This window comes from Lasioglossum baleicum, chromosome 1 (assembly GCF_051020765.1).
Source record: "Lasioglossum baleicum chromosome 1, iyLasBale1, whole genome shotgun sequence".
Classification (NCBI taxonomy): Eukaryota; Metazoa; Arthropoda; class Insecta; order Hymenoptera; family Halictidae; genus Lasioglossum; species Lasioglossum baleicum.
Genome location: NC_134929.1, coordinates 9,379,223 through 9,397,365, shown reverse-complemented (window position 1 = coordinate 9,397,365; position 18,143 = coordinate 9,379,223). Strand labels below are relative to the sequence as shown.

General features: G+C 45.5%; 2 protein-coding genes across 5 annotated transcripts in view; one reads left to right on the top strand and one right to left on the bottom strand.

Annotated features, from left to right (window-relative positions):
* S6kl (ribosomal protein S6 kinase like) overlaps window positions 1-18,143 on the bottom strand; it is a 72,505-nt gene that overhangs the window by 50,424 nt on the left and 3,938 nt on the right. The gene's annotated exons all lie outside the window — the stretch shown is intronic.
* Window positions 8,453-15,543, top strand: Bnb (bangles and beads). The gene is made up of 3 exons (XM_076432273.1): window positions 8,453-8,823; window positions 13,201-13,703; window positions 13,799-15,543. Exons 2-3 carry the CDS (start codon window positions 13,209-13,211, stop codon window positions 14,654-14,656), a joined length of 1,353 nt encoding a protein of 450 aa, XP_076288388.1. The 5' UTR covers window positions 8,453-8,823; window positions 13,201-13,208; the 3' UTR covers window positions 14,657-15,543.

The following is an 18,143-nucleotide window of genomic DNA, read 5'->3' as shown; positions in this document are numbered from 1 at the left end:
TCAGACCAGCGTGTGTTCGCGAAGCTCTTCAACTTTATTACGATCCTAGGTGATATCTGTCTTCAAGAATATCCTTCCTCCGAACAGGACGAAGGACGAGGACCGATCTCGTCGTGAGCATACAAATACCTCATTCTGATTAAGATATATGATTAACCTCGTTCCTTATCACTCCGCCATGAACCTATTCATGTTCGAATGTACGTAATGAAATTACAAATGAAAATTTCCTTTTGATCGTTCAATCTCTTCGTAAAAGGTAAGTCGACACTGTTGTCTTTGTTGACACCTCACAAGCATAACTAGAAACATTATTATTATAAAATTTTCCGGTTCGACAGGACCTGTCCTATCTGCACGATCTAAGAAAAACGGATATCCTTTCACAAATACCTTCCACAAGTCACAAAAATTAGTTAAATTGTACGATCTAAGCAACAGCACGGACCCGAGGTTTTTTTATTGGATTAAACCTTTACCGTACATGCATAGGTAGTGTTTTTAAATAGTCTTGTTTAATGTTTCCTTCTGCTAGGCGAGTACGCTCGCGTTTAATGACCGATGATTCACGATTTTTCGCGGTAGGACAAATTTAGATGTCCTCCATCACGCGGTCCCGGCTATCAATAATACATGGAACAGTCTAACGAGTTTATGCACGGGTTTTCTTTTCGTGTGTGGACCAGCGTCCCGATTTCGCGGCAGGAATTCCGGTCGCGTTCGAGATTTGACATTCACCGTTCGTACGCCGAAATTACGAATTATCGCGTTCGAACGAACGCGTCCTTTGCTGGGACGTCCGTGCTCTACCGGCTTCCTGATGATAATAAGGAACGTGAGTCACGGCTTTAAACATATTCCTGCTCGGTCCTTTTATCTTCTTTTTTTTCATCCTTACGCAACGTCGTGACCAACCGAACGCAGATCTGCATCGAGACAGTATTTATCTTCCGTGTTATCGGAGTGGTCGAGTTCCGTGCCAAACATAAATCACCGCCGCCGCACTATGCACTATGGTCTGGAAACCCGCTTTTTGTGGCCAAAAGTATTTTAGCGTTATTTCAAAGATAAAGTTATAGTATAGGTCGTTGAATTCTTTTCAGCCAATAGTATTATAAAGTCGGAGACATATTGTAGTAACATTTAAAAAATCGAGGCGATCCCTGTTTTTCACAAAAAAAATTTGTAATATTTGTGACATTTGTAGTAAACTAAATAATGATCTTGTTTTGTTGGAAACATTTTTTTGGCAGATCGTACGGAATGTCTTAAAAATCGTGTTAATAATACCATTATATATAAATAACATGAGTAACAATAGACTTATGTAAACCAAGTTCAATTTCTTAGCCGTGAGGCTGAAATAAAGTATACAGGTAATTCTGGAAGGTGGAACAAGTTACTGCTCTTTTTACCACGCTTATATTAGCTTGCCAAATTATCGTTGTTGTTGTATACGGCAAATCTTGTAATCGAATTTTAAACTACTTCCCGATGAGCTAGAGACTTGAAACTTCAAACGTAGCTCAGAACTGGATGACAATGCAATATTAAAAAACAAATGTAAAAAAACAACTGTGCGTTCAGGAGACAAGTCAGCGCTCCCTACTCCACTACGCATTCCCACTCCACTGACCCATTTCGCACCGAAGGAGCTCAGTGTGGTTGTGGTGTTCCGTTCATTCAGTTCCATTTCGGACAATTTCGGACAAGAGACGTCGTCCTTTGGAGTCATCCCCTCATTCTATCTCGCGTATTTCCATATCTTACTATTTCATACCAGTATCACTATATCTTGCGTTCCATTTCAAAAAGACTAAAAAGTAGAAAATAAAAAAATATATAAAAAAACTCTTTAGAAACCACGCTTATACTAAAATGCCCACGAAGATTACGTCAATATTTAGCGCTCCACACTTTTATTTATAGTCACTAATGTCTAAAAAAATTATTTTCTCCTTTTCAGTGCATTTTAATATAAGCGTGATTTTCAAAGAGTTTTTTTTGCAATTGCACTTTACTCTTTAATGCAGCTCCATTTTTTTTTGTTAAATCAGTCGATCCGTTTTAACCCAAGGTCATCGAAATGTCAAAACTTCACGAGATACATATTGTGTCAGAAACGTGCATTACTACAAGAAGAATTGTAGGAACTGATGCCATGTTCACTCTGACGCAAAATATCAGAGTGCACAAATATCTCTGTTATTTTTGGAGATGAAAAAAGACTTTATTAGTATAAGTTGTTCAGGGTAAAGAGGACAAGTTCAGGGGTGGGGGTAGAAAATCGTCGGTAACGTCACAACTGACAGGTAGATGTTGGAAGGTAGCAAGTATGCAGCTTGTTGGTCGGAGGAGTGCACGTCCTGAGCAGAATAAAAAATCGACGGTTTCCACAGGCCGGAATTGTATCTATTTTAAGCGGCTGCGATCTCTACAATTACCGGACCGTTTCAGGTGCTCCTCGGTGCACGCGAAAACCTTCTTTTTCGCCCATGAGCGATATAGACGATCGGCCGTCCTAACGGTACGTAACGGTCGGGAATCGCCGGTTGTAAAGTACATAGTCGTTTCCTCGGCAACTGCCACGGGGATCCAGGAAGAGCCCGTGGATCGAAGAAGAAGAAGACGATCACGAGGAACACGATGCTGTAGGTATTATATCGAAGCATCATTATCTATTTCTTTTTCCCGGAGGATCCAGCTATTCTTAGACGGGGCCCTCGTCGACAAGGGTAATCGAATTCCTAGCGCCGGCGATGGCAATTGTTGTCATTACCGTGTTCCTCGGCTAGGTATGATTGATGGCGCGCGTAGAACATGTTTGCTAATAAACTCGATCGAATCAACACCATAGCGTGATAGGTTCAAGCATTAAAGTGGAATGGACGGTCGTGCTCTGCCCCGGGAAGATTAATGTCTTCGTGGTAATTGTACGATCCGATTGAGAAGGAACGATTCATCTTGATTAATAGACGCCGGGGTTTCAATATTGAGATTAGTTTCGTGGAATGATTATTAAATTTGTCCGAGAGCCGGCGTTGGACCCGCCCGCGAGGATTCGAAACGAACCTTTTGCTACGAGATGCCTGTTTTATTATTTGGAGATAATGCACGTATAGCAAAAAACGTAGTAGAAGTTCTTTCGAAACGAGCTGTATGGAAAAACTTTGATACTTGCGATGGATTATATGATTTTCCTGTTAACAGATTATATTGGTTGGACGATTAAATCGAAGTGCTGTTCTTGGAATCTTTTATTGGAGTTTGTCGAAGAGGATTTATGCAGATAGATCATTTGTATATTTATTTATTTAGTAATTTAGTTATTTATTTATGTACTTATTTACTCACTTATTTCATTATTTATATTCACATTATATTTAGAGGAGTCTGCAGAATCGTTTTATCTACAGAATTGTTAAAAATCGGTGTTTGAAGTTTAGGTATAATTAGTCGGACAATGTTGTTAGATTGTAAGAGAAAACGAGTTCTTATGTTTCGGCACAGTCTAATTTTTCACTAACCTTGCCTGCTCCACTGTAAAATTGAATCGTCGCGATGCGTCACGGTCGATCGACGCAATTCATGAAATTTCGCAGTTTCTTTCGCACAAATAAAACCAGTCGAGAGCTCCGCGTACAGAAATCCTTGCGAAACACGAAGTCGTTCGCATAAAATCTCTTTCGATGTGTGGATCTTAACCGAAATGGTGACTGCAGCACGATAAATCATCGGCGTCGTTACGATTGTACGCGTCCTCGGCGAATTCGGTGGCCGACAGAATAATGGACGAGGACAGATTTCGGGAGGACAGCGTGGCTGGCTCGAGTTCGTCGTTACACAAATGTGTTTCTTCTGTTTGTTACCTTTGTCCTCCTTAGTTTTCATAAAACAATATATGCTTCTTGAAACCATTTCATTCTCGTTTCCATTTGTTGGTTCGTCCAGTGTCGGACGCTTAAGAGAACATTTAACCCTTACCGCTAAAAATTGCTGTACCGTTATTCAAAATATTGTTTTTACATTATTAACACTAAACCTACCATCACCGGTCAAAATGACCGGTTACAGATTTTTTATTTTACGATTATTGATATAATAAAAATAATTTCATGAGAAATGATTGTATATATATCTTTAGTGGAGCACATTTTACAATAGGAGCTGCACAAAGTCTAAGTGAAATCAATCTTGTCATTTTTATAAGGGAACGTGTACCAGTTACTTTTAAGGCTCGGAAGGTTTAGTGTTAAATATATTGGTATCTAATCAATTACTAAACATTTAAGTATTGTATGAGGTATTATATCAGTTTTATATTCATACAAAGAGGTCGGAGGAAATGTTTAATTTTCGAGTTAAGCCACCCTCGGGGACGCAACTTCGTCACTTCTTTCGAAATGATTCTTCAAAAAATAATTTTCCATTTCTTTTTCTATACAACGTAGTCATGGAAGATCATAGTAACATGCTCTTACGTACAATTTCGATAGAATTAAAATTCTGATGAACAAGGAATAATAATACAAGGCTCAAATGATCGAAGCAACAATTTCCAGTGTCGAAGGATGAGACTTCCGGTTGACAAGTAAGGGTAGACAAATCAGCCAGGAAAAAGTGAATATTTCCGACGAAAGCCAAACAAGATGAGCCAGATTATAGCAGGACGATCGCCGAAAACGGAGAGTGGAAGAAAGGGAAGGATCGCGCACATATACATCTGAATCGCATTATCCAACAATCGTCCCCTTCCTGTGTGTTCACGCGAGCGATCCATCTCCGGAGGCAGCCGTAGGCCAATAAAAATCAAGTGATGGCCCGAGAGAGCACGTCTGGTATCGACGACCTCGCATCAGCCGACGACCTTCGCCCTGAAGAGAACCGGTCCCCGAGCTGTGAGCCGGGAGATGCGCCCCGTCGCTCCGAGGGGCCCGCCGAGGGGCCAGCGGGGCCAGCGGGAGCCAGCAGGGACCCGATCGAATCGATTCACGCGAGGGAAAATCGCGAGAGGTTCGGGGCCGTCGCGTCCCCGTTCAACAGATGCACACACGGTTTACATAATGCTCGCGACGCGTATTGTACCAGCGTAGCGTGCACAGAGGAAATACAGGCCCCGGATGACTCACGATCATCGCGGACGTCATGCGAACAATCGGTGATCGACTGATCGCGATCGATGCCCGCGCGCGGCCTTCTCCTCACGAAGCGACGCGACGCGCGACGCCTCGCCACCGCAGATCAGTAGAATTTTTCAAAAATCATTATCCCCTGCGTCGGTACCTAAAATCTTTCACCATATTCGCTAAGCTTGAAGTCGTCATTAGTCTACAATGATTGAAAGGAGTATTGAGTATTTTTATTATAATATGAGCTTGGATAATATAAATGTAATCATTTCATACTCCTACCGATGTAGGGCAAAGGTACCAGTTGCCTTATTTGTGATAAACGATTGATTATCAACCTTTTTCTGTATCGTCAACTTTTTCTGTACGATTTTGTTAAAAAGCAAAAGTTTTAATCCAAAGCTTTGGTCCTATTTACCGGACACAAGAAATTTGTGACAACAGATTGATTAATCTTTTTTATGCCGTAGAACAGTGTTTCCCAAACTTTCGATATCTGTGTACCCCTTCTATAACTGTCGTAACACTGAGTATCCCCCGTTAAGAACAATCGGTATTAAGTAGCAGGCCTGTACTATGTAGGTACATGCTTTGTACACAACAGTAGACCGCTGCACCAAGAATGTTGCATTAAATCAGTGTGCGTACCACCTCCAAACTCTTCCTGTACCATAGGGATACGCGTACCACACTTTAGGAAACACTGCCGTATCACCGTTTCTTCGCATTTTGTACAATCGGAAACGAAAATTGCATTGTCTCGGGGAATGAGATTTTGTAACTAATTATTTCTATATCTTAAACAAAAATTGTTGTAATAGTTTTGATTTATATACGAAGGGGAAAGTAATAAATATAGAATAAAAATGATCTAGCTTTAAGAAATGTCTTGATTTTTGAATAAAAATTGCTTCGAGTCCAAAGGATTAAAAATTGTCAAGCGGGATCGGTACGAGGCGGGCACGGTGTAAAATTGAAATGATTCGAGGCTGGTGGCGAAATTTACGCTTGCTTCCGGCAAGATCCAGGAAACCGACGTGTTTCGGGCGACTTGTGCACACCGAACACGTACCAGACGATTCGTTCGCGCTCATTGAGAAGATGATCCCGTCCCCGCGAACGAGAGAAAGACACGTAACGCTCGCCTAACGAAATTTCGCCGGCCGGTGTCTGCCCTTACACGTTAAGAGGTCACATCAACGATAATTCTTCGCATGAAGACAACACAATAAGAAGAGCCGCTTTACGTAACGAACGGGATAATTCTATCAGAGCCGGCAGAGCGCAAGCGATCACGAGCTTTCGTGCTTGTGGCGTCCTCCATCTTGGTGCTACGTGCGCACTGTATTGTAGGATTTTCCCGATCGAATTATATCCCGTCTACTGTCCATTTTTAGTAATTTTTAATTTGCTGTTGTTGCTTTTAGCCTCGATAATTTCACGGAAGAGCAAAGCAAACTTATATCGTGTACGAAACAGTATGTGTACAAGTGTGAATATGAATGTGTGCGTATATGTGCGAATTTCATTGTAACGAAACGTATGGATGTAATTTCACGTGCGCAAGATAAGATCACGCATGTATATCGATTTATGTAAACTTAACGCGCAGCCAGGTGCCATCCATATTGTATAATTACGAATAAATGATTATTAAAAAAATTTATAGTGTACCTACATTTATGTGTATTTAAAAAAATACACCTAAATTTTGTGTTACTTTGAAAATTTGCTGCTTTTAAAGCATTACTTTCAAAATTTTCATTCGAAAGAGATAGAATGGAGGAAGAGAGAAATAATTCGAAGAGAAATGAATTGTCGAATCGCAGACAAACTTCATGATCTCGAAGATTAGTTGGAAAAAGGTTACGCTGCTGTACAAACCAATTAGGTGTCCTAACACCTCCATCGTCGTTTCTGATCGCGGTCAAACATCAAGGTTCTTTTCATGTTTATCGGGCTGGCACCACGGTGCTGCTGCACTTCCGGTCGATACTGAATCATGCTGAACGAGTGTTTTTAAAACAGTTCGATGGAAGCTGAACATCTGAATCACATGGAGGACGAGCAGGACTTAAAATAATCTTGCACTCGGGTAGTGACTCGGAGTTATGCCATTATTAAAAATATTTGTTGCATTATTGAATGTGTATTCAATAAATTACTAAACGTATCGAATATCTTAATAAACTACTGAAAGCATTGAACGAAAGTATTGTAAAAGAACAACAAGCTCTATCGAGTGTTTCCCTGAACCTGAAGAAAATCTTCGAAGTCTGAGCAACAAATGTCCCGGTGTCAAGATCTCCCTAAAACTCTCCCTAAGCAAGATCATGTATGAAATCATTTAATATTTCGCATAAGAGTGTACGTATGTACGTCTACTCGTAAGCACAACAAACAAAACCCAGTGGCTCCGTAATCGCAGCTCGGAGACAGACAATTTCATCGTTGGTTCATCGCGACTCTGAGAATGTCTACCAACCACAAGCTTGCTCGCCACCCTGTCCGAGCAGAAACGAAAACCGAGCAAAGGAACAAACCATGATCATAATGTTCTCGTCAGACTGGGAGCCACAATTCGCGCGACAATTCAATCACTGGCAAGCCGATTCTCACAAAAGCCGAGATATCACGTGTCGCCCACTGAGAGACCGGTCACAGAAGAACTCGTGGGTGCTTCTCCGATCTTCCGAGCGATCGAGCCTCGAGTTTCACTGAACGAGTGAGAACCAATACAGCGGGAAAACCACCGTGCCGGTGACCAGGACACGATCATGATCAACCTGCACGTAGTTAGCGAGCGTTGACGGCGATCATTCTGTCGATTTGTCCGAGCTCTGTTAACGCGATCCTCGAAGGCGATGTGCGAGTCGTGGGTGCATGGTGCAGCGGACCTGGAGTCGCGGTACAGATTCGATAGTTGTAAAATCGTCGGAGGATCGAGCGTAGCCCCGGCTTGTTTTGCTCTTGGAGCAGCGGCGTGGGCCGTGTAGAGAGGAATCGGCGAGCAGGCAACACACGGCAGATCGTGGCCTGGGGAGGAAGAAGAAGGAAAAGCGAACGCAGGGAGCCAGTGTGTAGCGGCGAGCGAGAGGGAGGACTCTGAAGAAGGAGGGTTCTCGGAGGCAGAGGAGGGGGGGCAGAGGTTGAAGGAGGACAGAGAGAGAGAGAGAGCTCGACGAGCTCCACGGAGCGCGGAGTAGACGAGGAGAGCGAAAGAGGGGCCCCTAGAGCAGTCGGGCGAAGGGGGTCGGAGCCCCCTATGCGATCGCAGCCGAGCCAACGGTTGGTGGGCAAATGGGTATATAAGCGGGGCCCGGATGATTCCATCTCGACACACGACCCAAACCTTCATCCCGAACACCAACCGAACGGTTCCTCCGGAAAACGAGCGTAATCGCACGCGCGCGACGAAAAAAAGAGAAAGAGATAGAGAGATTGATAGAGAGAAAGAGCATCGAGGGTTTTGACACTCGCGCAACCACAACCTCAGCCCTCTTTTGTCCCCGGCTGTTTACTCGGCCGCCCGGAGCGTTTCCACGGTTTTGCTGTTTGCACCGGTAACGCGGTTTTCTGCGATCGGTGAGAGAGAAGCCCCGCAACAAGAAGAGAGATCATCCTGACCACTAGGAGTCGACGACCACAGGCGGCTGCTGTTTCGGTTACATTCGACCAAAGGAGAGACTAAGACGTGAGTACCCAAACCACGATACCTACTAACGAGAACCACCGTCTCACTTTTCGTTCTTTCTGTTTCGATCCTCTCCCGAGAGATTCTAAAGGGGTATCGGGAAAAAAAACGGGCGATAATTCGTGAGATTTCACTTTCCGACGTTTCTTCTCACGGCGGATTCTCCGTTTCGCAAGCAGAAAATCGGGAAGATGTTACCGTAAACCGTGAGCTCTCCGACAAAACGCGGCGCGGTCTACGAAATCCGCGATTAAAGCGAGAAAAACGCGCGAGCAAATGGAATAATCGTCGGAACATATAATTCGCGTGGATTTCACAAGAGAGAACCCGCGTTTGCGTAATTCTCCGCTTCCTCTCGCAACACGAACTCTTTTTCCGCGGGCTCTCCCCCACCCCCGCTGCCGCGCCGTCCCGGGTAGCGAGAGTTTCCTCACGGTTAATTAGCCCCCAGCTAATCTGCTCGATCTACGAATTAGCTGCGACACTCGAGGCGCGAACGAGCTTGCCCGAGGATTCTCCGTCACGTAGGCTTTCCGGAGGACAATGGAATCGTTCAATCCCGATTAGGCGCGCGATAGCGTGAAATTTTTCAAGTATCATCTAAAGTGCAGCTTTCGAGTCGACAAGTACTTCTTGAGAATAGGAAAACTGAAAGCCAGCGACTACATATCTCGCTGATTAGACACCGTCGACCACAAGTCGACCAATCCGATATCTTTGGATCAGAGTATCGGGGAGCTTGGGATCTAAAGTCGTAGGTGTAGTTTGGTGTCGATCGTCGTAGAAAAGTGATCGGAGCGACCCGGTGTTCTAGCTCGTTCGCGTGAACTGCGCCGCATTCTCCGTCCAATTGATTCAATGTACGCAGATTAGATCGACAATCGCGCAGTTCGAAAAGGATAGAGCCGACAATAGATCGCGAAGAATAGAGAGGGCAAGGAAGAGAGCGAGAGAGCAAAAGGGTGTGTGTGTGTGTGTGAGAGAGAGAGAAAGAGAGACGGAGAGAGAGAGAGAGAGAGCTAGAAGGGAAGCAGAAAGCATTGTGAAGCGGTGAACCACTTGATGGACCGCGACTTCTTTGTAACCACGCTACCATTATTGTATCTCTGATGATCTTGATAAGGTAATGGGTGGCCATCATCTTTCACAGGCATATCCTCCCCATCAAGTCGTGCCTGCGGCCTCCCCCGCGAGATATCGTCGCATTGTTTTTCTTCCTGGTCAAATTATCCGGCTTCCGAACGACACTCGGCGAAATAGCCGCGCTATTCAACACGACCATTGAAAATGTCACGTAAACGTCAACTCTCTGTTACTGCTGCGCAGTCCAGCCAGCGATCATCAACGCTGACTGGCCGCTCGTAACGCGATCCAGCTGGAATCCTTTCATCGCGAATCAAGCGATCGTTACGGTTTTCCGTACTCGAAATTTTTATTCGTTATTCGTTATTTTTCGAAAAGAGTCCTGTTAGCCACGTGTTCTCACCTTCGAGGTTGACTGTTCCCCGATCGACAAGCTTCATCATATTTTTTTTGTTCCGAGAAATAGGCTCGAGTGCTTCAGATATTTTCGATACCGTGATCCGAACGATTCCTAAAATGGACACTCGAGGTCCTCTTCTTCTTGGACGTCCATCCCCTATGGAACGGAGTTCAAGCGTCGACTCTATCCAGGAATCGCTCTCTATCCAGCAATCGTAAAAACTGGCCGCATTGGCCGCTGCCATACTCTTGATCTCTCTTGTCGGCCAGTTTTTCCGTCTTTATCGTTGTCTACCCTCTCTGTTTCGCCGTCTCGCGGCGCGCATTCCGCCACGGTTGCGTTCTCCAGAAGGCGTGTCCGTCTCTCCGGGACACAACGGAACGACACGCTCTCGCCCCGTCTGTTTTGCGCAATTTTCGGCAGCCGCGATACACAAATAAGGCGATCGGTTTCGCTCTCGGTGGTCTCGTCCTTTGTCAACGTTGGCATATCCCAGGACCAACAACGATTTTGCCGGTGGAGATCGCGCGACGCGGAACGTTCGGGAACGCGAGATCTCGACCCGCGCAACGAGAGGACAGCTTCCTCTCGATGCAGATTACTCGCTTGATTGGCCGCGGACTCGAACCTCCGAACGGAAGGTCGTTCAACGGTGGCTCGGCACCGGGAGAATGCTATTGCACTTGGTTTTTGCAGGTCGCCGAGCCGGTCGGACTTGCGATTTCGTCAGCGCCGCGTTTCCCCTTTTTTAGCGGGCTCTAGCCTGGAATCTTTGAAAAATCGTTGCTGTGTAGTTTCGTGGTTAAGAAGTCTGAAATTCAGCATGAAATGGTGCTCGGTCAGGTGGAATATCCCCTCGTTTACTCGCCAGTTATGTTGAGACGGTGTCGCATGGACGATTGTCTCCGGTTTCTTATTTACCTACTGCAAACGAATGGTCACCCGAGGCTTCCATGTGCGCACGATACCGATTTGCGCAGTGGAATCGGTTTACGATGCTCGGACACTACCTACATCCACTTCTGCTATCGTCGTTTGCCTCCAACGGTCGATTTAGTAAACTGAATCGATAACTAAAGAGAAAATTCAGCAGACATGATTACTATATTATGTGCCTGATAGAGAAAGTACAATATCATTCATAAAGAAATATATAAATTAGTCGCTTCCTGCTTATGCTTCTACCGTTAACTGAAACATGTATCTCTGCAAAATATTATATAACAAGCAAGAGCCCGTGACGTTTCGAATTATTTACAATTACAGTGTTGACGTTTACATATTATTCATCGACACAGCTGGAAATACTCTTCGTACAGATTGTCTCCCGGATTGATCAGGCGATAGAGTATTCCCAGCCGAAATGTGTATAATTCCGAGCGATGACTGCATCGCGGCGAGCCGACACAGTCTCTCCTTCCGTTTCCTCGGGTACCGGAAGACCCACCCATGTTTCACTTTCCGTTCGTGGCTCACGCAACCTTCGCGCAACGAACGCGACCCACTGCGCGTTCACGTACATTAAAATAAAAAAAAAGAGTAGTTATTTAACCGCGATGTCGTTCCAACTCGATCCATGAATCATTCAACAGTTCCATGGGACGGTTATCATCGTCCGACGAATCGATTCCACCTCGTCTATCCGCGAATCTTTCGAGAACAATGAACAACGCGTTCGCAATTAGCATGCGTCGTATTCGTCGTTGTTTGTGCTCGTGCGTCAAATCCGAGATATTCGATCCGATTAAATCCGTCTCGCGAGTCGCGACGTCTCTGATACATCCGTTCGACAGACACGCACGAGTTTAATCGGTCCTCGATCTCCCGCGAAACAGAGAAAAAAAAAAGAAACCGCGTCGCGTCAACGAACGAAGAAAGATGCGCGTCAGAGAAGTCGTCGTCGGCGCGAACTCGCGCGCGTAACGAGCCCGAGGGGCACGCATCCTGTCATTAATTCCATGACGCTCGCCTTATTCAATGCATTCGGTTCAATGTCACCTGTCCCTCTCCTTCCTGCCGGATCTTCTGGTAGCCCCTTGTCCATCCTCTCCCAGCCCGTTCCCCCGTCTCTTTCCGACCGATAGCCGCAGCTTTTCGTTTCGCGGCCCATTCATACGACCGTGTTCTCCATTCATGCCAAGTGCCAGAGCCCGTGTGCTCACGTCCGCTCTCTTAACTGGAAGATTGCGAGGAAACGTCCCCTGGCAGCTCGTTTCCTCTCCGTCACTTCGTTCTTTCCTGTCCAAATCCTCAGCATCGGTCAGACAACACCTCTTTCTTCGTGATTCCGCCGGCTCTCCACTTTTCCACACCTAGTCGCGTCTCTTCTTTTCGTGAAACGCAGATTCTAAGCACGAGGCTTCAGATTTTCGGATAAATAGTTCTTTGGCTCCGTCGATACCTCGGTCCGAGCTCCATCATCCTCGGCAACGCCTTTTTCTTCGTGGTTCCGCCGGCTCTCCACTTTTTCACGCCTAGTCGCGTCTCTTCTTTCTGTGAAACGTAGATTTTAAGTACAAGGCTTCAGATTCTTGAATAAAGAGTTCTTTGGCTCCTTCGACACCTCGGTCCGAGCATCATCATCGACAACGCCTCTTTCTTCACGAATCCACTGATTCTCTCTTCCAGAGAGTCCTCTTCTTTTCATATTAAACCTTACGTTCGTTAAAACAGATCCTACTTCAGGATCCTGTTCCACAACTAGAGAAGCAAGGCATTTAAAAAACCTCATCAGTCAAATCACAGCACAACTAGTGCAGAGATTCAAGATTTCGCGATACCCAGAAACAGAAAGTACCTGAACAGCGTACAACGGTTCAAGTGGAATCAAACGATACCGCGCCTTAGACAGGGTCTTATAGGCAAAGCTAACCGCGTTCATCTTCGTTGCGCAGATATCAAGATGAAGCTGATCGTGACAGCGATGATGTGCCTGGCGGTGCTAAAGACGGCGTTCGCCTTGCCCTTGGCTGGAGTAGAAGACCCGTTCTCGGTGTCGCCGTTGGACAGGTCGACATTGCAGGTCGAAGATGCGGACCTGAAGCTGAAGACACCGAAAGCAGAATCGGCGCCAGTGCCTGAGCCTGCCTTGAAGAGCGAAGCAGCGCCTATCCCTCCGGCAGCCAAGCCTGAGGAGAAGAAGGAAGACCCGCAGGTGAGACCCGAGGTGATGGAAGAGCCGCTGGCGAAGCCCGAAGAGAAGAAGCCGGAACTAGCAATCCCGGAGACTCTGCCATCGCAACCACAACCTCCTCAAGAAGCGAAATCGGAGCTGCCTAAGGAGCCCAAGAAGGAGGAGGAGACCTTGAAGCCAGCTGCTTCCGAGTCCCACGGATTGGCGCAGGCTGCGCCTCAGGAACCCAAGCAGGAGCCTGCCCAAGTCCTCCCTGAGCAAACCGTAAGTATCGCTTTTAATCCTGTCATCCCTGGTAACACAGATTCTTTCAGCTTGTGAACGACAAAGTTCTCATTGGACGATGTTTCATGTTTCAGAAAAGCATAGTCCTCCTCGAGGGCAAGATCGCCGAGCAGGTGGACTCTGCGGAGAAGAGCGCGGAAGCTATCAAAGAGTTGCCGAAGGAAGAGAAGAAGCTCGAGGAGCCGAAACCTAGCGTGAGGAAGGAAGACGAGGCCGCTGCATCTTCTTCGGTCTCCGCCGAGTCGTCCGAGGAAAAGGTCGCAGTTGTACCGGAAGAAAGTAAACTTCTCGTCAAGTCTCAAGAGACTAAGGAGAAGAAAGCCGAAGAGAAGCCCGACCGCGTGACCCGCGACGCCGAGGAAGCAGTTCCAGCAGTGAAGAAACTCGACCAATCATCCGAGCCATCCCCGGCACCCGTTGAAGCCGAGAAGAGCCAAGAACAACCGAGCCAGGCGGCGGCAGCGGCAGTAGAAGAGGCAAAGCCAGCCCTGAAGGCTGAGAAGATCGAGCCTGCAGTCGAACAATCAGCGGTTGCCAGCTCCGAATCCTCGAAAAGCGAGGAGAAGCCCGATGCCGCTGCTGCACCAGCGAAGGAAGCGAAGAGCGCTCAGGTCGCAGCCCAAGCCGAGCCCACAGCCGAACAAGCGAAACCTGAGGAAACCAGCCAGGTGAAGAAGAGCGAAGCTGCTGTCGTCGATGCTCCGTCCCAGGCAAAGATTGCGCCAGCTGAGGAGAAACAGGAGGAGCCGTTGAAGCAGGAGAGTGCCAAGGAATCAAAGTCGGAGGAGTCTTCGGAAGAGAAGTCCTCCGAGAAGAAGGAAGCCAAGAGCAGCGAGGAGGAGAAGTCCTCCGAGGAGAAGGAGTCCAAGCCAGCCGAGGCCAAGCCCGAGCTCCTGCCGAAGCCCCAGGAGCTGAGGAAGGAGTACGAATAAATGTCGGTCGCGGCGCGGGAAGACGTACAACAACGGTAGCCCCAGCAGCAGCAGCAACATCAACGAGAGCGATCGCTCGCAGTATATCGATACAAACCGCGTCGACCATCAGCGACAGGATGCGCGCGAGTTCTTCCCCCTTGGTTGATAGTGGCGAGAGGGAGCCTCTCGCGTGTACGTAAGAAAAACAAAACAAGCGTGAACGGGAACGGGAGAGAAAGAGGATACGGAGTGAAAGCATCGGTGTGAATGGGAGAGATTGTTCGATTCACTATATTTTTTGTGGCAGGGTTCAAACATCCCCGGCGCGCTACAATTCCGAGTTAAAAAAGAAAGAAAACAATGAAAAAAAAAAACGAAAACGAAAACACAGGAAAAGAAAAAACAGCAATGTTCATCGTCTCGGGGCAGGATGACCACGTGCAACCTGGCTGTGAAGGGATAGCGAAACACGCCCATCAGGATCACGTGGCCACCCTTCAGGGTTCGATCGATGACGGCTCCCCACGCCGTCAGTGATCATTCGCGAAAATACGTCCCGGTGGACACTGCGATTTGTCCACGGGGACGAAACCCGGCCCCCTCAATTAGTTATCCTCATCCCAAAATCCCCCAAGTTTCTTTTTGTCCCTCCTTTTTTGTCTCTACTACTTTTTTTTTTGTTTCTCAAATCCACACACACACTCGCCCACAACCACAACCTCATCCCAATAAATTAGTGTGTAGCTCGACTCTGTCTTTTTTTTTTAGAGATACGTGTCATTATTATTATTAATATTATTATTATTACGATTTAGTACCAGTACCGCTATTATTATTATTAATATTATTATTTGTATTATTGCTATCATCGTTATAATAATAATAATTATTATTACTGTCAAAAACCCACCGGTGTTCACTCCAACCAGCATCAAACGATTTTACTTGCGACGATTACGTTCCGTCCGACTGTGTTCGATCATCACATCGATCGTGACCAGTTTAACAAACTGTGATCGGTAGCATCGTGACGGAACTATTCCGTGCGCATTCCGTTCGTCGCAATTACGAGCGTGGCAACGACGCGGGGGGGAAAAAAGCAGCCTCGAGCGATACGGTATGCTAACAAAGCGAGTCGAGAAGCGTCACGTGCGAGAACTCTTGACTGTTTGTTGACATAACAATCGGCGGCGTAACGCGTGTCCCGCGATACGAAGTCTCGAATTCGCCGGGAAAGCCGCGCCGAACTCGATGAATACGATTCGTTTCGCCGAGGATGCTCGGAGAGATCTTCGGAGGCGAAATCGGCGAATGAATCGTGCCTCTGCACTTTGGGAATGCGCGATTGCACAATCGACAGCAGATTCGCGCGATCGGTCGCGTCACGCCTCTCGTGCAATCCGCCGAGTTGCACGACCACGACATTTCTCCGGCGGTGCATCGCGATGCATCGACTCATCGGAGGTTGGCCGGAATGAAAAGCCAGCATGTCTCGGGCGCGCGTACACGGCTTTTGTAAACAGTTGAGGACAGCAGAGGTGAGTGGACCCGGCGAAATGTCAAGGCGTGAAGGGTTTTGCAACGAACGGGATACGCTCCTTTGGTTTCTTCGATCAGAGTCCCCGCATAGCTTTACGCAAGATCGGCGAACGAGACCCGCCGCGATATCGCGACCAAATAACGTTCGCGGGGACACGGTCACGTGACCGCCAACTGTCGGGCGAAAACCGTTCACCAGGTGAAAACCGTGACCGTCATTTTGGTCACCGTTCGTCGGCGATACCATGTTAGGGTGGCGATCGTGTAACCGATCAAAATACCGACTTTCTTGATATATTTTAACAGATTACTGGAGTGTGAATCTTCATGCAAAATAACAATTGTCTGCAGCGGTTGCAAGAAACAGACTCTTTCATTCTTCGATAATCTTGATAAGTTGAATATAATGTACATTGGCATTCTTAAATTCTTTTTATCTTCCTACTAAATTGTATCAGCTCGTGTTTGTCATAAATACTATCAAATCAGCATTCGGTTTATTTCATTTTTTCGTAGCAATCAGGTTTCTTATATCATAACAACGACGACTTAATAATCTTCCAAAAATCAAAGATTAATCTCGCTCCTAACTCAACAAGCTATCTCGGGTATCGTAGCCTAATAGTTTCCCTTTGGGATTGCTATTTGGAAGATTGTTGAGTTCCTTCTAGATATAACACAATTATTATGAAACCTACAGGCTCTTAGGTGAAGCGTCGAGCAGAGTTGGGTATTAATCAATTAAAATTTTAATCAAGATTGATTGATTAATGTGTACGATTACAAAAAGGTAATCATTGAAAAATGGACGATTGATTCAATCGATTGATGAGGTTAATCGTTGCATTAAAAGAAGAAATCATCGAAAAATCGGAGACTGATTTAATCAATTATTGAAGTTAATCGCCACACGGTCTATCCAGAAATTGTAATAAGGAGGGAGAGAGACACAGAGAGCGGAGATGGAGAATTGACAGAAATATATCTCAACAAAAACTCAGTCTACATTTTTTTTCAATATGCATACAGTTTTGATTCCGTATTTCATTTCGAAATTTCAGCAGTTAATCATTCATAAATTATCCGATTGACGATTACAATTGAAAAGAATGTAATCTTTAACCGCAATTAACGACTAAAGTAGGAATTTAATTGGTAGAAATTTATTCGTCAATCGTTGATTAAATTTTTGACCAACTCTGGTGTCGAATGGGTAGCGTTACTTGTCCTGCCTGAGAATTTCATGAAAAAGTTCGTAACGTTAAGAAAGTTAAGGCATGCAATATGCAGTTACTGCAACAGTGCTTATTCCTGTAGTAGAAACTTCAAACGTGTTTTTCCTCAGAACCATCTTTTTAACCCTTTGAACTCGAAGCAATTTTAATTCCAAAATCAAGACATATCTTTCAACACAGAAGATTCTTATTCTAATCATCTTTTTTACACTGTTCACATGAAATTGAACCTGTTTTCTCATACGACATTTGAATTTTTAGCAATTTCTAGAATACAGAAGAATTGAATAATTTAAAAATTGTTTCGAATAAAATGATATGGCAATTTTGACTGGCGCGGGCGCCTCAGAATCACCATTCGAGTGCAAAGGATTAAGGTCAGCACGAATGATTCGAAAGCAATTCCTCTGATTAACCCTCGTATTTTGTTGACAATGTGTAAGACAATAAATAGCTTTATTCTGGCCTTTTCTAGGTACGTTAACCCTTTGCACTCGGAGCTATTGTATCTCGAAAATTAAACATTTCTTCCGACCTAAAATAATTGCATTCTATGTGATTTTTTTCATTTTATAGATATGAAATTAATGTAATACCTCGTACAATATTTAAGTGTTTAGTAATTGGTTACGTCCCAAGATATTTAATAATTTAAACAATATTTTGAATAATAGTACAGCAATTTTTAGTGGTGACTCCGAATCATCGCTCGAGTGCTAAGGGTTAAACGT